General features: G+C 40.5%; 1 protein-coding gene across 3 annotated transcripts in view; it reads right to left on the minus strand.

Annotated features, from left to right (window-relative positions):
• Positions 1-20,720, minus strand: part of LOC101162182 (chloride channel protein 2) — a 97,311-nt gene that overhangs the window by 31,261 nt on the left and 45,330 nt on the right. For all 3 annotated transcript variants that reach the window (XM_023961539.2, XM_023961538.2, XM_078956541.1), the window contains 4 exons: positions 20,098-20,253; positions 14,662-14,731; positions 8,086-8,196; positions 5,450-5,663 (listed from right to left, as the gene is read on the minus strand). In XM_023961539.2, the coding sequence (XP_023817307.1) occupies positions 5,450-5,663; positions 8,086-8,196; positions 14,662-14,731; positions 20,098-20,253 (551 nt within the window). The remainder of the gene's footprint in view (positions 1-5,449; positions 5,664-8,085; positions 8,197-14,661; positions 14,732-20,097; positions 20,254-20,720) is intronic.

Raw genomic sequence — 20,720 nt, forward strand, 5'->3', positions numbered from 1 at the left:
TCCTACATCACAAACAGAGATTTTAGTGTTAATTTAAATGATTTCTCATCCGGAAGGCATAAAACTGACATGTGGGGTGCTTCAAGGCTCCATCCTGGGTCCCACACTTTTTAATCTTTACATGCTTTCACTTGGTGATGTCATCAGGAGACGCGGCATTAACTCGCCCGTGCAATATCTCGCCAGTGCTGAAATCTTAATTCATGCTTTTATTACATCAAGATTAGATTACTGTAATGCCCTCCTTTCTGGTGTAAAGAAAACCACACTCAATCGTGTGCAGCTAGTCCAGAACTCTGCTGCACGCCTTTTAACGAGAACCAGGAAGAGGGAGCACATTACACCAATCTTAAAATCTCTGCACTGGCTCCCAGTCAGCTTCAGGATTGATTTTAAGATTCTTTTAATAGTTTTTAAGAGTGTCCATGGCCTTGGTCCTTCTTTTATATCAGACTTGCTTTTAGTTTATGAACCTCCCAGAGCCCTTAGATCCTCAGGTGCGGGCCAGCTGAGGGTCCCTAGGGTCAAGACAAAAACCCACGGCGAAGCCTCGTTCAGACACTATCGACCTCTTCTGTGGAACAGCCTGCCTGAGGATGTGAGGGCCTCATCCACTGTTGAGAATTTTAAAAAAAACCTAAAGACTCATCTATTTAACTCTACTTTTAATTAGATCTCATATGTGGGATATTTTACTCTTATATTTTATATGTTATTTTATCACATATTTATTTGTTTAATACCTTTTAGTCCTTTTATGTCTTAACTTGCTCTAATTTATATTCCAGACTTTTAGATGCACTAATTCATCTTATCTTATTTTGATTCATATTTTCATATTTTACCTGTTTTTATATTTTTACTTTCTTATTTTATTACTTTTACATCTTAGATGGTTTACGAGTGTTTTCTCACCCTTGGCTGGGGTGGTTAGTGTTCGGGCTCCCAGAGATTTGGACACGCTTGTCCTCTGGCATATCTTGTTCCGGGTTCTCCGGGGTGCCGGGCCTGGTGTGCCCATGTTGGGCGTACTGGACCTGGGGGTTGGGGGTCTCTGGGGCGGGAGGTGCTGGGGATGAGTTGTGCTTGTGCTGCTTAGATGCTGACACCCCGGGCAACAGGAGGACAGGGCGGACAGCGCCTTTTGGGTTCTCTTTTCTTTAGCTCTGTCATTTCTCTTTTATTTGTGCTTGTTTTTTGTGTATTGTATTATGAGGGGCTTATTTACGGTAATTATTTTATTACATGTGTAGGGATTGGTTTCATTGTATTCGTGTTTGTTTTTTATGGAAAGCACCTTGAGCTGTCTGTTTGACATGAAAGGTGCTTTATAAATAAAATGAATTTGAATTTGAATTAGACTGCGGTGAGTTTTCCAATGTAATGTGCAGAATCCTAGAAGCACAGCAGAGCTGTGAGGAGATTCATTTAGAACTGGTTCATAGAACTATTTGTGGAAATTAACCAAAGTCAACCCTAGACCAGGGGTGGCGAACACATGCGCTCTTGGCCAATGAGCATGCGGCTCGTTGCGTCTCATCATATTTTCTATATACTGTGCCTCATTTCATAATTTTTTCCCTCTTAAACCACACTCAAACCATCAAAGGGTATCAAAAATAATTAATAATAAAAGTAATTTGGCAGTGTGTGTGTTTGATGCTGCTCCCGACAGATAAGTGACCGCCAATCATTTGCGCAGGTTACGCCCAATGCAGGAACACATAGATAAAGACTTGATGTGCATGCAGGCTGTTACCCTCATGGTCAAAATGGTGAAATTCAGAGTATAAAGATAAACACATGACGTTTCTGGAAGAACGGGAAGATTCTTACTTTTTTGCCGAACAGAATGGCAAGTCACGATGTTTATCATTACGAGCTTTTGGACGCAGTAAAATAGTTCATGGCAGAAAGAACAAAACGTATCCCTGAGAAAGTTAAAAACTCTTTCTGATCTGACACAAATTGTCTCCTTTATTAACAAGTTAAAGTTTTTCAAAGTGCATGTTCAATACGGCCATCATTCCACTTTCCTTCTTTGTGGAGCTCACAGCAGAAGGCTGCAATCCAAATGAATAAAGCAGAACGTGACGCTGCTTGCTGGATGGAAACTTTACTTTGCGGTTTGAGGACCTGCAGCAGAAACGACCGCAGATCACTTTTCTCATGGATCCTTTAATGCAGAGACTGACTGCCTGAGATCCCCACTTGTCACTGATGAGGCAGCGAGAGAATCGGAGATGATTGAGCTGAAATCTCTTTGAAAGAAGGCTCTGTTACGTTTTGGAGAACGGAAAAATACCAGTGTGTAAAAGAGCTGCTCTCAAGCTGCTGTGATGTTCTCTTCATTATGTCTGTGAGTCCCTGTTTATTACCTTGAAACACGTGAAATCAAAGCATCGGTCCGTTCTGACCGACACTCACGTAAAGGAACTGCTCAGAGAGGCTACAACTGGCCTGGAGGTTAGCCCCGCCTTCAGCCCCTAAGACTCATGGGAAGTGTGTATTGAGGGTGGACACTTTCCTTGAATTAAACACAAGTACAATACTTGCTGTTCTGTTGTAGGGAGAGGAGTGTGTTATGGAAAATAATTGCGTGTTTGTGTGTGCGTCTTGGCAGGTCAGTGTGTGGTGTGGCTCTTTGACTCTCACAGTGAAAAAATTCGGCTCTTGGTGTCAAACTTGTTCGCCACCCCTGCCCTAGACGATGGTTGTTATGGCAGAGGATTACCATCAGGACTGCAGCAAAATGCTGATAAAGCAAGAAAACTGCTTACTTAATTCAGAAACTGATTAGTAAAAGATGTTTCAAAATCTGTGTTAATGCTAATTGCTCTTAATTGCAGTCTATAGTTGAACTGGATATGAGACAAAACATCTGCTCTGAAAATCTATTTGGCCTCATTCTTTTCTCAGCAGAGGAAATAAAGCAGAGCAGATTCACTGGGTTTTAATGGTATAATGTAGCTGTAGGGTATCAGCCTGCTCTGAATGAGCTGTCAGCTCTGCTGTTTGTACCAGGAACAGAAAATAAACTTATGTAAACTTTGGAAAAATAGTTTTCTAAAGTTTTTGACAGGTCTGTCTGATAACTCTGTTTTCCAGCTCAAACCTCCGCATCAACTTGGAAAGTCACAAATACTACTAACATTTGTTTGGCGATGCAGAATCCTTCACTAAACTGAGGTGAAGAAGTCATGAGTGTCAACAGCCACTGCAGTAAAAACTTTCTCAACAGCTTCCTTTACTAGTTAGAGCAGAGTTCCTAGTTTTACCAAACTCAAAGAAAAGTGTCTCAACAAGCAGCCCTGGTAGGCTTTGTGTTCTGCTGAGAACATCATGACTGCATGTCAGGGAGTGTGAGGGGGCCAACAGGTCATCCCTTCAGTGGCGACAGTTCTGCTATGTGAGCAAAAGCGACTGAAGCACTAATGTCACAGCAAATGTCGCCATTGCTGCAGTGGATGAATTCCAGCTGCCGGATCATAGACGTCATTATTATATAAAAAAATCCAACTTCTCACTTGAAAGGAAAGCAGCATCTTCCAATCAGAACATGCCAGAGCAGGTTTGTTAGAAAACATGCAGGAATGCGGCCCTCATTGCCCACCTCTCCGCAAACTCAAGTACTTGAATGAGTCTTTTTCCCATGGTGTTCACACTGAACAAACAGGGAGGGGCTTCTTTTACTTTTTCTACCATTTGCAAGCGCATGTTCGCCATCTACAGTTGGAGGAAGCTTGGTGCAAAATGTTGAAGCGGTGCAAATCTTGCTGCAGGTTTCTTTTACAGTTCTATTCCTATATATGAAAGACTTGGTGTCATTATTCATGCCGGGCAAAAACCGCAATTATTAATTTCTCCTCCAGGATCAATTTTCAAATGGTTGCTACTTCCATTAAGAAGAGACGCAATCATTACCTCACCACCAAATCCAAGTCACTGATTGGTCAAAATTTGATTTGGTTCAACATTCATGTTCAATTGCCGCGCATTTTGTATGTAGAACCCTGAGTAAGGTCAAAAAAACATGTGTAGCAATAAGTGAACGCGAGAGCATTGAATGCGCGTGCCCGAAACATACATTTAAATGTGTTTACATAGACTTTTCAATAAAAGTAGTAACTTTCATGCACGTTGCTGAGGGCGGTGTAAATGTAGCTTTAGAGTTCACTCCAGGATTCTTTTGTTTTAAATCTTTGGTAAGGTTTTTATAAGCAGCATATTAACTCTTATAATAAGAAATCTACAAAGCCAACTTGTCTTATAAATGTCCTATAAAGAGTCATTAACACATTTTTTATACATTTAAGGCCAAATCTGACCCCTCTGTCTTCACTGTATTGCTCCAATTGTTTGGAGCAATACATTTGGAGCTGTAGTGGTGTCTGAACTTGTGTTTTTTTTTAAGGGGAAGCAGTGGGGATTTAGGACCTAACCAGTTAACACAGCACAGTTAGCATAGAAGTTACGGTAACCTTTAAATTTAAGTATTGACTTTTTGTTTTTTCATGACTTTTTAAAGTTATAAAACAGATGCTTTTATGTATTTATGAGCACTTGCAGCTATGTGCTAATCTAATTATCAGCAAATATTCATGATGTCATCGTCATAGTGTCGTCCATATTTGAGGACGATTTTTCCTCCGTTCGGAGGGCCAAATGTGGGGGTATAGAGAAGCCCTATGGGTAGAGGAAAAATTCAGATTTGGCCTAAATGTCTTATAACTAAATTATTAAGGAATCTTAGGATTAAAACGTTACCTTACTTTAAATAATTTTACTGAACACTGCTGTTCCTCTAATTCCTCTCTTAGCTTCTTTCCAGTGCCTCAGGTCTCCTGGAGGTCCTAAAGTTCAAAAGGAAACTCATACAGGAACAAGCGTTTTCAATCTGTGTTCTTAAGCCGTTACCACTTTAAAAACGCCTTAAAGTTTATTATTACAGACAGGTTTTTGACAGCAGCAGAGCAGAGACTGCTGCTGTATTTTATTTGGCTTTTTATCTCTCATTATTTTACTAGGCTATATATTTGAATATTTTACTACTTCACTTTTGAAAATTTTTAACCTTTATTGCTGTTTAAATGCATGGCGCCTTGTTTGACTGGGTTCATTTTAAGGCGACGTATAAATAACAACGATTTGACATTTTATACGAAAACACAAAAAAAATGTTTTGTTCTATTGCTGTCAATTTTGTTTTTTCCTTTCTTTCCTTGTTCAGATGCCATTTTTTCACGAAACATTGGAGACAAACATCTTAGATGGTAAAACAGAAACGCATTTTTCTCTTCAGAATTTCCTGAAGAAATATAAAAAAAAGGTTTCATTCTTTCTACATATGGTTCTCTTGTTGAGGTGGCATTATCAGCCCTGTTACCACGGTGCTGACATGGCGCTGACACGTGTGTTCTGGCGTCTGAGCAGACTCATGGGTACGTACTCGTGGTGACCCCAGCCCAGCTCGGGGAGGTAGGGCAGCTTCTTGATCCTGATGATGGAGTCGTAGAGGGAGGGCTGCAGGGACTGGGCCACAGCGTTTGCCAGAATCACAGCGATCATCACTGGCAGGATGTGGGAGATCTGGCCAGTCAGCTCAATCACGATGACGGCGGTGGAGACTGTGTGACTGACTGCTCCTGACAAGGCTGCTGCACCTGTGGGTGGAGGACACAAGGCCAGAGAGGGCAGAAGCCGCTTTTCAAAACAGTATTCTTACAGAATGTTACAGTTCAAGGATGCTTTTTAAGAACTCAAATTTTTATGACTTATTACTTTTAACTTCAAACACTGCAGTTCAGCCTCTACCATGATGATACAATTAAAGCTGTTTTTAATACCATGTGGGATTAAAAACCCCCAGTGCTAATATCAGGGGGCTATATTTAGGTAGAAAAAGGTGAAGGGTTGGTACAGAGCAACAGTGTCTGCAAATCTGACAAACATTTCAGCCATTTTGTTGAAAAGATTCAGAAAACTGTAAAAAAGAAAAACAAAAAATCAAAGGTTTCAGATTGTCCACCATACAAAAAAAATTTTTATACTAATCATTGTACAGCAACTCCACAAATGATAAAGGATGTCAAGTAATAATATTAATATAAAAGGGACTCCCTTGCATTTGAGTTTGGCTCTGCAGGGCAGATCTGATGGACATAATGCGCTTCAATTTTAGGGTGTCTCCTCGCTGTCTGCCTGAGTTTTCGAACAGAAAAAGGAACGATTGGCTTTCAGTATAAGGTACTTATTGACTGGAACTTTCTGCAAAAAAAGCAATTTAAATTTCAAAGTCTAACTTTGCCACAGTTTTATGTAATTATGAAAGATCTGGAAATGAAATCAGTGACCTGTACCTGGTTTGAAATCATTGATTTGTTTTATTTAATTGTATTATAATTTTATAACATTTTAATTCCATGAAACGTTTATGGGTGTGAGTAACTTTTGCCTTTTGACAAGGACTCCCTTGAAAAAGAGATAACTGGATTTCAATTGGATTATTTTCCAAGTTCAATAACAGTTAAAAAATATAAAAAATAAAAAAATTAAATAAAATTAAAAAAAATCAGTTTTTACAGCTCAATAAAATTTCTATAAACACAAACCAGCAGTAGAGGAGATGAATCTGAGCAGAAGTGCCTGCAAATCTGCTCTGTTTTTGTTTAAGATAGGAAAAATCCATAATCAGACTTCCACTTATGAAATCCGTCACTCTGCTGCTGTCAGTTTTTTATTACATCTAATATTTCTTCTGTCAAACTCTCGTCAAATCTGAACAAATGAGAGAAAAGAATAAGTTATTCCCTCATCATTATTTCTCATGCAAACAGAAGACAATTATCTGGTCACATAAGGAAAACTGAAAAAAAAAAGCTTTATTGTATATAAAGCTTTCCCTATTAGTCCAAAACAAACATGATTTTGTGCGGAAAGCATCAGGAACAAGGTGAGCCTTTACTCAAAGCTAACGGATGAGTCTCCTTCAGAAAACCAGATGAAGACTAAATAAGGTCCAAGAGAGAAGACCAAAAGGTAAAGATGGAGACTGAGGGTCACACTGAGTTCGATTCACTCTTTTCTTGAAACTCAATCAAGTCATGTACGTCTGCCTCTGTCCCTCTGACTAATGCTCCTGCTTCTACTGCCCGGTTCAGCACTTGCAGCAAGCTCTACTGCGAGATGAGGGAATTTCATCAGAGTGTCAGCACTGTGTCGGGCTGAGTCATCAGCTGCACACCAACAACCACCGAAACTGCCGGCAGCAAAAGCAACAGAGGCTTCGCAGCCTCAGAGAAACTCTACATCTCCATTTCATCTTTAGAAAGAATCCAGTCGAATGTGTTTAATGAGTACTGGACCGAATCTTCATGGAAGTTCTTCTGGACGCTTCAAACGTTTTATTTAGGTTTAAGTTTAGAGTAAACAGGAAAAAAAAAACTACAGCACAAGATTCAGTTTGAGGGAAAAAAAATTGTCTTTTAAACTTATAAAAAAAAAAGGAGAATGTAAATGTAGGACCTAAAACAGTTTCATTTATAGATGATGCTGCAGGCAAATCAGACTGTTTGGGTCTTTGATTAAAATCTAGGAGAATAAAAAAAAAAAAGATGCATAGCTTTTGGGAAAAAGAAATGTTCAAAGTTGCAAGTAGAAGCAGAAAAACATCTTCTGATGAAAAAAGCTCCTCAGGCTTTTGATGATCATTTAGATTGCTGTAACAATCTGTGTTTGACAAGTTCAAACTCCAACTCGTTTTCTTAATTTTTTTTTCGTCAGTTCCAAAATATTTTCTTCTATGAAAGATATTATTGATAAAACGTGACCTAATTGACCTGAAGCTGATGAAGACATTTTTTTAGGTTGTGCAATAAATGATTGTTGAGTTTCAGAGACTCTTACGCTCCCATTTGGTTTCCTGCTGGCGCACCTACACATGTAAAAAATAACAATTTTTATACCTAATGTTTTGTAAAGTTAGTGAGAGCAAATTTTGTACCTTAAAAGTGCTTTAATAACAGAAGCAGGACTTTATGAAATGTCACCCTGAGTGTTAAAAGGACAGGATCCACCTTAACATACCCACGACAGCATAGCTTCCAGGCACTATGGGGTAAATGGTGCCATCTGTGCTGATACCATCTGGGAACCAAGCTGCCATGCTTTCTCCAACAAGGCGACCAAAGGCTGCTCCTGAAGTCCACGGAAAAGAAAAAGGAAAAAAAAAAAAGAACAAATTCTGTCATGTTTTGGACCGGAACAGAACAACAGTGTGACTCTTTTTGTTTGTTTTGTCCGCTAACAAAATTATGAACATTAGGTGACTTGTTTAAACCTGTGATGCACAGCAAGCTTTCCATTTGTGGTGCATCGCAAAAGTAGGCAGGACAACACTAAATATGCATGGCTTAATCTCAGATTGATTGCTGTTTACAGGATAAACAACCTAAAGCAACATAAAAGTCACATAGGCTCATAATATGAAACACATGTTTATGTTTTTTTTATTTCAGCCATCTTTGGGATATTTTAGGATAATGTTGCTTTAGCTAAAAGCAGTTTTGGTAAAAACAACATTAAATGTTCCCCAAAATCCTTTACTATGTTTCCCTCTTTCTTGCATATGTGACAGGATTAATTGGCTCAGGTGCAGTGGGGAGGATGATTACTAGCAGTGGCCTCATGGGGCGCTATAAAAAGCAAAGAAACCTTCACTTGGCCATGGGCAGCATTTGGCCATTGGAACCGCCCACTTCCTGTTTGCACACCTCCCTTAAGTCTTCTGGTCCTCAGCATCAGCATCTGCAGACCGCGTTCTGCACACCGTTTGGCCTTTTTGAGTGGAATCGCATGCCTTTCGGCCTCTGCAACGCCCCCCGTACATTTCAGAGGCTGATGCAGCGAATGTTTGGTGAGCAACAAGGTCAGTCCTTGCTTTTATACCTTGATGACATCGTGGTCTTTTCCTCTACAGTCGAACAGCTTCTGGAGCGCTTAGAGCTTGTGCTTGAGAGACTGCAGCAGGAGGGGCTTAAGGTTAAGCTCACCAAATGTGCCTTTTTTCAGTGTCAGGTGAATTACCTGGGGCATGTGATTTCAGACCAGGGAGTCTCTACAGACCCGGGCAAGGTGGCAGCAGTGGCTAACTGGCCACCCCCTACCACAGTGTTCCAGCTACGGCGTTTATTGGCTTTGCCAGCTATTATAGACGTTTTGTAGTGGGATTTGCCAAGTTAGCTGCACCCCTGCACCGGTTGGTTGCAGAGCTGGAGGGTGCCAGGGTCCGTAAGAGGTCAGCCCGTGGTGAAGGTGACCGCTGGACGGAGGAGTGTCAGCGCAGCTTTGAGGCTTTAAAAACTAAGCTGACAACAACACCAGTGCTGGCCTATGCAGACTTTTCTCGGCCCTTCGTCCTCGAGGTTGATGCTAGTAACGGAGGCCTCGGAGCTGTTCTTTCACAAGAATAAGAGGGAAGGGTCAGGCCAATAGCCTATGCTAGCCGAGGCTTGCGGCCTACTGAGAGGAACCCATCCAATTACAGCTCCATGAGGTTAGAGTTTCTGGGGGTGAAATGGGCTGTGGCTGAGAAATTCAGGGAGTACCTTCTGGGACAGAAATGCGTGGTTTACACCGACAACAATCCCCTCAGTTATCTGTCCACTGCTAAGCTTGGTGCCATGGAGCAACGGTGGGCAGCTCAGCTGGCAGCGTTTGACCTTGAAATTAGGTACCTTCAGGGAGCAGCAACAGAAACGCGGACGCTTTGTCTAGGCAGCACTTCCAAGACATGCAGGCCTGGAAGGATGGTCTTGCAGGCAGCAGCTTGCCCCAGTCGTTGCAGCAGGTGTAACAGACAGAGAATGTCAGTGTGACCCAAGCCACTACGGTTGCCTTGCCCCATCACAGCCCCTCAGACATGGCTTCACTCCAACGGGCTGATCCCGTTCTGAAGCAATTTCTGCCTTTCTGGGAACGGCAGACTCGTCCAAACCCGGAGGAGCGTAAGCAGTTGTCTCCGCCCACACTGGCATTGCTCCGACAGTGGAGACGGCTGGTTGAGTAGGGTGGGGTTCTGTACAGGCGGATCTTTCGGGATGATGGTGGGGAGTCAGTACTAGATATCCTGCTTCCTGCCTCGCTCAGGGAGGAAGTGTTGACAGCAGTCCATCAACAGCATGGTCACCAGGGGGTAGACAGGACCCTGGACTTGCTGCGCCAACGCTGTTATTGGCCTGGGATGTCATCGGCAGTGGCCGACTGGTGCAGTCAGTGTGAGCGGTGTCAGGTGGCTAAGGTGACTCGTCCGGCAGCCCGCGCCCCCATGGGTCATCTGCTGGCCTCCAGGCCCAATGAGATTTTGGCCATGGACTTTTCAGTGCTGGAGCCTACGGCTAGTGGCATAGAGAATGTTCTGGTAATGACTGACATTTTTAGTAAATACACCATGGCGGTTGCCACTCGGGATCAGCGCGCCGCAACAGTGGCCCAGGTGTTGGTCACAGAATGGTTCTCCAAATTTGGCGTGCCAGCCCGAATACATTCTGACCAAGGGCGGAGCTTTGAGAGCGCCCTAATCCATCAACTCTGTGACCTCTATGCAGTAGAGAAATCTCGCACCACACCTTACCACCCAACAGGTAACGGGCAGTGTGAACGCTTCAACAGAACCCTACACAACCTGCTAAGAACTCTACTAGTGTCCCGGAAGAGAGACTGAAACATGTGCCTACCCCAGCTTGTGTACTCCTCTAACACGACTCCCCATCAGTCAACGGGCGAGTCACCCTACTTTCTGATGTTTGGACAGGAGCTAAAGCTTCCGGTGGACTTCCTGTTAGGAAGAGTGCAGGAGCCAGTGGAGGGCACTGTGCAGGAGTGGGTCCAGGAACACAAAGCTCGGCTAAAACTGGCTATTGAGGGTACCAGAGAGAAGCTGCTTGCAGCTGCTGATCGCAGGAAGAGAGGTCATGATGAAGGGGTAAGGGACCCTCCTTTGAGTGAGGGGCAGTTGGTCTTAGTGCGTGACCTGGGGTTTAGGGGACGACAGAAAATCAGGGATTTGTGGGATCACAGGGTGCACAGAGTATTAAAGGCACCCAGAGAGGGGGGCTCAGTGTACACCATTTCCCCCAGGGATGAACCCTGTAGACCCCGACAAGTCCATCGGTCCTTACTGAAGGCCGTGGTCAGGCGAGGACCACACAAAGAGTTGGCTGGTTGCCCTCCGAGCCAACCCCCACAAAGTTCTTCTTTCTCCCAAGAGGACCCAATAGAGAACGGGGACTGGTTTGTTCTAAGGGAGGACCGCACTAGTGAGGCGGTAGAGGACAACCAACCTGAACTGCATCTTGGACAGGTGGCGCCAGTATCCTCTGAGGCTGATGCCGCGGCAGCTGCTGTACCCTCTGCTTTCGGAGTCACCTTACAAGCTGACCGGGATAGGAGTAGCGTACCAGTGCGACGGACGTCACGGCCCACTGCTGGACAACACTCCAACCCCCACCGGCTTCCTCGGGCCGTAGGGGAGGAGCAAAGCTGCTCCTCAGTAAGCATATCATCTGCTGTTGCTTTTAGACCATGGCTGTAGTTTACTTTGGTGAATCATCGTCGGGTCGACGATGCATTTTGTGGGGGAAGATTGTGGCAGGATTAATTGGCTCAGGTGCAGTGGGGAGGATGATTACTAGCAGTGGCCTCATGGGGCGCTATAAAAAGCAAAGAAACCTTTACTTGCATTTGGCCATTGGAACCGCCCACTTCCTGTTTGCACACCTCCCTTAAGTCTTCTGGTCCTCAGCATACTGAATTTGTTGTGCATGTCTTTTAACGGGTCCATTTTTAATTGGTTTTAACGTTTTGTAATAAAATCATTTTAATTTTTGTACCTCCGTCTCCTGCCTTCTTTTGTGTGCATCTGCCAATAGGAAAATAAATTCCCTCGGGTCCACACATACATTTATGTGGAGTTGATGTAAAGTCTGTAGATCCCTCTCACCCATTGACTTAAAGCAGTGGTTCCCAAACTTTTTCTGCAGGGCCCCCCTTTCTGAAGATTAGAATATTTTCGAGCCCCCCCACACTGACACAAACATACAAATCCTTTGTTTCTAAACTCCACCGCGCCTTATAACATGTGGTTAATGAGAAATCTTTCTCTGAACGGTAGAATTCTGTTATCTAAAGCTGAAGGAATCTCTAGATCTGTCTATGTGTCTCTGTCTTTAGAAATGCCAAAACGCATCTTTAACCTATTAAACAAAACATTATTTGATTTTATTTGGAGGAAAAAATGTCATTACTTAAGGAAAAATGTTTTGTGTAACACCAGAAAACATGGGGGCATGGATTTATTAACTGTCATGGTTTGGGTTTCTTTTGTCTTGGTTTTTGATTTAATTCTTGTTCTGTCATGTTTAGTTCTGTTTCCTGTTTTATTTTGAAAGGTGTTCTGTTTGGTCATGTTCCTGAGTTTTACTTCCTTGTCCCTATCTGTCCTGATCATGTTCACCTGTGTCTTGTTTGCCCTGTCTGTATTTAAGTCTCGTCTCTCCCTTCCTCTTGTGCTGGTCCATTAACGTCTTCATGTCATAGCGTCATTTAGTTCTTGGATGTTTCCATGTTTCACGCCACGCCACGCCACGCCACGCCACAGTAAGTCTAGTTTTGTTTTTGTTATCATGCTCGGCAGTGCCTTTTGTTTGCAATAAACCCTCTTGCCCTGAAACCGTTTGCCTCCTGCCTCTGCGTCTGGGTCCTACCTGTTCTCAAGCCTCCCCGTACGTGACATTAACCATTGAAACTTTAAACAACTCTTTTAAAATAAAGTGGTTAAGTAATTTATTGAAAAGGGAAGACAATATCTGGAATTCATTTTCCAAATATATATTTGACACAATGGGAGGCATTCAATTCTTGCTAAAATGTAATTACAAAATAGAAAAATTACCCACAAAACTTTCAAACTTTTAAAAAGAAGCCCTGCTGGCCTGGAAACTCCTTTATAAACATAATTTTTCTCCAACAAGTTGTTGTATTTGGAATAACAGTAATGTACAATACAAGAATAAATCACTTTTTTCCTAGATGGTAAGATAATGAAATTGTTTTAATCAGACAACTTTTCAATTCTCATGGACATCTTCTGACGTATGAAGAATTTCTTTTAAGATTCGGTATTCCTGTTCCACCCAGAGAATATGCAATAGTGTTAGATGCCGTTCCAACCAGTCTACTTCAACTGTTTAAAGGGATTTATAACACAAGTCAATTAAGAACCCAGACAATTTTTTTGGACAATCTGGATATTTGTGTTAATTCAGTTTCCAATAAACAAATAAATCCTTTACATACCACAACCTTACCTACTGGGAGGTTTTATTGGGACAAATTTGTGGACATAAAATGGACCTATGCTTGGACTATTAGCAATAAATACTGTCTAAATAACAAAATAAAAGAGGTGTCCTTCAAAATATTGAATTGGATATATCCTACCAAAAAAGATTTGAGTAGATTTGTTGTGGACATGGACCTGTTTTGTTCATTCTGTGGAACTCAGGAGGAAACTATTTATCATCTGTTTGTGGACTGCAGACATACTAATATGTTTTGGATTGAAGTGGGAAACTATATTGGAAATATAACTACACAAACTGTTACATTTTTAGATAAAGACATTATTCTGGGTTACCTTAATGCCAAAGTACACAAAGATTGTATCTTCATTACACAATTGTTTTTATTATTGGCAAAATTCCATATCCGTAAAGCCAAATGGTCAAACTCCAAACCTAATTTCCAGCAGTTTTTGAGTGAAATCAATCAGTAATGTACCATTATCAAACGTCTGCAAAACCAAAAAGCAATTCCAACTAAATTAATTTTTGAAAGATTTAAAATTTATTAAACCCCAAAGATTTTTGGAGTAATAATTATTTTTGTCTTATGTTGTATATGTATGTGTATATATTTATATACTTTTTGTTTTATTTCTTATATTTTTCTGCAATATGTACACATTTCAATTCCCCATGAGACATTCACATTGTTATTGTATTATGTCGTTTGTCAATAAAGTATGGAAAAAAAACTCCACCGCGCCCCCCCTGCCCCCCAGTTTGGGAAACACTGACTTAAAGGAACTGCAGTGAGTGAGTGTGGCATCACTAAAAGAAAATTGTTTACTTCTGGCTCCAACCAGATTAAGTCAATTTAGTCGCCACTTTTTTGCTATATGGACACCTCCATGTTGGTACCAGATGTCGTTGGTAAGCAGTGATTCGTTCGAATTGGTCTGACACACCGTTTCTATGGCAACTACTCTGGCAGGCTAGTTTGTTGTTTAATAGTGTAAATTAGTTTTGTATCAAAGATTTCTGCTGTGTTTTGACCGGAAATTATTTTCATAAACACAAACATGTTATTGCCTTTAAATTGGTCTCTGTTTGGACTTTTGTCTAATCATGCACACTAACAGGCCTTTGCCTGAAAAGCAAAGCATGAACTTTGTCTCATTAGAGAATTGCTGTTTTGCCTCCTCACCCCCCTGCTGACACTGAGTGGGTGTCTTTTCTTCTTCAAATAACACATTTCAATCTGGCCGCTCCCAGGAGAAGACGCAGACTCTCTCCTTTAATACTCTCATCATTTGCTTTTTACCTATGACAAAGGTAGGCAGGAACGCTCCACAGGGCACTGGCATGGTGGTGGCCAGGGCTGACATCCAGAACTGTAAGGGAGAAACAGGAAAGGCAGAAGATAATAAACCAAAGAACAGCCTGGCATTTCAATAAACCTCCAAGAACCATCCTGCGTGCCCCCAGATGATAGCTGAATGAAATCCTCCGGCAGCAGTGAGGGGGCGGTCATGCAAAGCTCACCGCTGGGGTTAGATTGAACTGTCACATTGGCTATTTATTCCACAAAGAGCCTGAAATAAAGCCCAGGTAATAAGTGAGCGCCGCTGATTGGCCAACACTGTCAGACGAGGTGACAGGAAGTTTAATTAGGTAACAAAGAGAAAATACCAGGTCTGACAATTTCTGTAAGTCACAGTCAATGAGTACACACTAATGCGTGTTTGTGTGAGTGTGTTCATCAAAAACAACAAGTGGGAGCTTTGGAAAAGCTGTCAAGGTTTAAAAAAAACTGCATTGACGTTTGAAATGAAACAATCGTCTGGAAAGTTGACCAATTGCTTCTTGGCTCATATATAAAATACAAATGAAATAATTATTTTTAATTTATCATAATCATCATCAACACAGAGAAAAAGTACAAAAAAACAATAAAAAACTATGAAGGTTCATAACAAACTTGAGAACACACGTCCTACAATGACACCTATTGTTTCTTTCACACAATCGGCTTTTTATTCTTATGTAAATAACAGATTCTAAGCTTTTTTTCTTTTTGCTTCAGAATTTTTGCTTCAGAATGTAATACTCAAAAGTTACTTCACCTCAACCTTAGAAACTAAACTTCTATGATGGACAGGAAGGCCTTGGTTTACATTACCTCTCTGTTTTCACTCACTTTTTGGAAGGTAAACAGAAATAACAGCTAAAATTTGTCTGAATATTTTGTTTTATAACAGAAGCTTCTAACACATTTGCACCTTTGGAAGAAGGTGGAGCTTCAGCAGCTTCCTCTGCTCCACCTGCTCGAGCAGTAAAGTAAAGGTGGAGGAGGCACAGGTGACCACAGGTGACTATAAACTTGTTTACCGTATTTTCCCTCCATTAAACTTGTTGAACTATCCAATCAGAACAAAGACTGCACTCTGACCTTCATCTCCATTCTCTCAATATATTAGCCAATCTGAACAAAGAACCATACCTATGGCAGGGAGATTTCAGGCATAAACAGAAATGATTACATGAAGCTCTTTCAACCACATAAAGCTACTTTTATTTTTTTTAAATACCATATTAGACACATGAATTTTCATGATGGCTTTAATTATAAATTTCACTGTTGCTTCAGGCCTTTACTATTCTAGACGAACAAGGTAATTAGCTCACAGGCCCAAATCCGATTTGGAAAATGAATATGAATATTGATGATGCTGAACAGAAATAATACCTAAGTACAGGTGAGTATCTGGACGCCTGCGGCCCAAACTAAGAGAAAATAATGAAAAACAGTTTAAAAATGCCGTTAATCTGTGTAAGAGTAAAACACTTTCACTAAACGTGGAAACTGTATTTAAAAAACAAAAATCACCTGAGATTAGTGACATAAAAAAAATACAATAGCAATTTGAGCCTAACTAAAACACAATAATAAAACAACCAAACGAGAGTCAAAGTTGCAGAAAAAGTTAACTTCTCAGTTTTTTGTTGACTTAAACTCATTTAAGAAAACTGCTAGAAATGAATAAATTTAAAATAAAAACAAATAAAAAATGTTGAATCTGCTTACTAAAGGTCTTCATTCAACAACAATGAAAACTGGAAACTTAATATTATTATTACACTCAATTCTTTAGGCCAGTCAGTCAGCATAACTGCCTGTCACAGAAGTTCAGGATTTAGCTTTCAGATCTGCAGCAACAAGAAGCCAAAGGTCAAAGGATTTAGCAGAAATAGCTGTGAAATAGTCACCTGCTCACAGAGGGACATGGGTGGTCACTTCACAGCCCATCACCACCCATTAATGGGTTGTTCACAGAACTAAAACACTCCACACTGTTAGCAGTTACTGTGCAGGAATTTTAAAGCTGAACCAGATAGACAGATCATTTAATCCTCTGGCAAGAAGAAGCTTCACTAAATTATATTTTATTGGTCTAAAAAGATTGTTTTTCATTGAAACACAAATCAAATTTGCAGCTATACTTTAAATTCACATAACTGAACTCTGAAAAGTCAAAACCTTTTTCAAACAAAGAAAACCCAAATTTCATTATTTCAACTTAAGTTATGAGTTACTCAGACCATCTTCGCAGCTAACTGGACTTCTTTTTTTCATTTTTGTGGTTTTTGCTATTTATGTGAAAATTAATGTGACCATTGAGATGATCACGAAACGTGTAACTTGTGTTTTTTGCGCATCTCTCCATTGTGTGTCTGAGACAATCCGCCAATGACTTCTACATAACTTCAATATTCATGTCCTCCTGTTAGCATTTGCAGCTCCACCACTAAAGCTTCAGTTATGAACTAAATATGGAACTATCACCTGACGGTTTGAATCAAAACACTGGTATATCATCAGCTTCGAGCAGCAGTGTAATGGAGCAGCTGCTGTGTTGGAGTGCATCGAGTTCAACAGGTGCATCCGAGGCAGAGAGACGTGAAGGACCAGTACCAAGGGTATAGGTAATGACGCACTAGCCAAGACATTTATACTCTGATTTGTCAGCCAGCTGGGAGCCCTCGGCTTATGTGTGTCACTTTCAGAGGACGGTGTATTGCCCCGGGGGCCTTTAGGATCCTCAGGGGTCATAGTTTTATTCCCACATCAATTACAGAGCCTCCAACTTCCAGTCAGTCTGTGGCAGACACAGAGAGACAACTGAATGTGATCAGGGTCACGTGGCTGTCATCTCACACACAAACACACAAACACACACACACACACACACACACCTGCGTATGATAACACATCACTAAAAATAGCATTTAACTAATAAGCATGCAAATTAGCTTCCAGGTTTGTGTGTCTTTGTAATTAATTTCTGTGTGCGCAGATTTGGAAATTAGGTGATTAAAAAAAGAGGAAGAATTGTGACATAAAATGAAATAAAACCTTCAAAATCCTATTTAAGAACTTTTCATACAACACAGATAGAGACACAAGTACTTTTTTAAAACCCTTTCAGCTAAATCTCCCTCAAACACCCTCATTGCTTCCTTTTGATTTGCTCCCAAATCTACAACCCGACATCACACTCCGACACCCTGACTAGATGTCATTGGGTTTTTCACACTGGAAGGCAACTTTTTTCCCCAGAATTTCTCCGAATCAACCCAGTCAGTTTTAGATTTTCCACTGCATGCAGCTGCACAATCAATGTCATTTTCTTTAGCAGCTAGGCTGCAAAACCTCTGAGTTTCAACCATCAAGTAAAACCATTGGATTAAAGACTTTCTTTCTGACAGACCCCTAACAATGGTACATGGCATTTACAAGAACCAAAGTTCCACAAATTAACTGAATGGTCTATATATAGAACACAACCTCCCTGTGCATCAGCAGGTACCCGGGCTTAAGAGTGTTCTCACAGCGGACCAGTTGGACAGTCCATGAGTCTATTTGGCCCCAAAATATGGCTCTTGTGATCGCTCTGCTGCTGGCATCTGGCCCAGCTGCAGGGGTAAACCGGCCTCTGGACCCCCAGACAGGACAGTGGGGCGGAGAGCACAAGCTTTACAGGACTGTGGAGCCAACAGATGCAGTAAACACACCTCCCCTCATGTATTCGTGTAAGTGTTGCTGTGTCTGGACATTGACGGTAAAAAGAGTTTATGAGCAGCAGTGCTGTTGGCACGACCCGAATGATGTGCGAATGATGTGCGATGAACCAAGTGTTTGAGTAAGTCATTTGACAGAAAATTTAACAAAGCTCGTTTGTTCCCAGGTGACTTAAGAAGTATATACTGTTTATTTAAAATGACTTTCCACCTGGGTTAAAAGAGGGCTTTCCAATGAAAAACAGCAGGAAACAATATCAAAGACCACTATCCCTATAATTCCAAGCCTGCTTTCTTTCTGAAATTCTGATTGCAATAAACAGTAAGTTTTTAATCAAAAACAACTTCATTAATAGACATCCATACCCCTACTCCTTATTAAGATCTTATAAAAAGAAATGTATTTTTTTAAAACATTCATGTACATTTAAGGTTATGCATGTCCCAGCCAAATGTCACAGATGGTTTGAAATAAAATTACTAAATTAAGATTAAAATAAAAGTTCAAATATATAATTGCAGAGACAACAATTGACGGCAGTCCTCACTAAATGTGAATAAAATCGTAGGGCGTTGAAAAGTGTTAGGCAGAAGACACAATTTGTGTCTTCAGAAGACACAATAATTTGTGTCTTCAGAAGACACAATAATTTGTGTCTTCTGAAGACACAATAATTTGTGTCTTCTGAAGACACAATAATTTGTGTCTTCTGAAGACACAATAATTTGTGTCTTCTGAAGACACAATAATTTGTGTCTTCTGACATGCTTTTGACATGCAGTAAAAGGCATTTAGAGTCAAAAGGCTGAGTGTGTCATCTTCTTTTGTGGCTAAAGAAACAATAGCAGTGACTCAACTCAAAACCTTTTCAGCAAAGGAAGATCGTTTGTTTTTCTGCACATTTTCCAGAACACTTAATATGTACATTTTTCTTTCAGTTGTGACTGGTTTTTTTATGCGCTTCCGTGGTTTTATTGTAAAATGTTTAAAGCGGGATGCAAATGCAGCCGATTACAATTTTTTTGACTTCATAAAATCTGTTTTTTTCTTTAATTTGAAGAATTTAGCAGCATATTTCAAAAGTGCATAGCTCGGTCTAAAATCACTTGTTTTAATGCTTATTTACATACTTTACAACATACTTTTTTAATTCATTAATGCTCAAGATGTTAAATTTAAAAAAATTGAGATTCATGGGTCGAGGATCAAAAGTTCAATTTTCTACAACATTTCTACAACAGACAGAATCCACAAATAATGAGTCAATAACACCAAAGTGTGAAGTGTTTCCACCAAGTCACACAAAGTGGTGATACTATAGAAATTGGATTTTCTGTATTATTTTTCTGCAGGCAGCACAGACCTTAGCTTTTTCATTACAGCTACAAAAATCCTGCACTGAAAATACTGCAGTGATTAATCTATAAACCACACTATATTGCAGATATCAAGGTGAAATAATCACAGCACAGCGGAAACATTAACTGTAGATGTGCAATTCACTTCATTTCCCCTCACATAATAGTGCTGGGATTTCAACACATTATTGTCTTAACAGTTAAATTATATTTAAAAACACAGAAGCTAAGACATGGTAAGAACCAGTGGAGTAACAGGCAGATGGTTATATAAAGAGAGAAAAATGTTGTCGTTTTTCTATTGGATCCTTGTTCTTACCTTCATGACGATGAACAGGACCAAGGTGACGAAGACGTTCACCTGCGGGTGTATCCAGGCTTGGGAGTGTCCGATGTAGTCAAACTCCTCTGCTATGCCTTGTTTGGCCCATGTTCGGTTGTCCAGCAGAGTCACCAGAGACTCCTTTTGCGTTAGCTACAAACCAAAGTACAGCGAGATGATCACATGAAAACTGTAGTAGTTGTGCTTCACTTGAGCTTAAACATAATCTTTTGCATATAAACGTCTCCCTCGGTCTTTATCACATGTTGGAGGTTTGTGCATGATACGGGGTCTTCATAGTTACTCGTGTTAACCAGGGTATCGTTTTTTTAGTTTTTATGCCTTTTTAAGCAATTTAAACTCCATTTGACAACCGTAATATTTTATGGATTCTATGTGTTGTGTGTGTGTGCTGTTTGTATGAGTGCAAATATGTCCATTTATGATTAGAAGTACTTATTTCTAGTAAGAATTATCACTTTTTATTTAATTTCTAATACATTCATGAATTATAATCCCAAATAGATGTGATATATTCAAGCAAATTAATTTTTCCTTTTTATTTTCCGGTTTTAAAATAACTTGAAAGAAATCATTCATTCAATCGGTGCTACTCTGAC

Source organism: Oryzias latipes, chromosome 13 (assembly GCF_053564925.1).
Source record: "Oryzias latipes strain Hd-rR chromosome 13, Olatipes_Hd-rR_3.1".
Lineage (NCBI taxonomy): Eukaryota > Metazoa > Chordata > Actinopteri > Beloniformes > Adrianichthyidae > Oryzias > Oryzias latipes.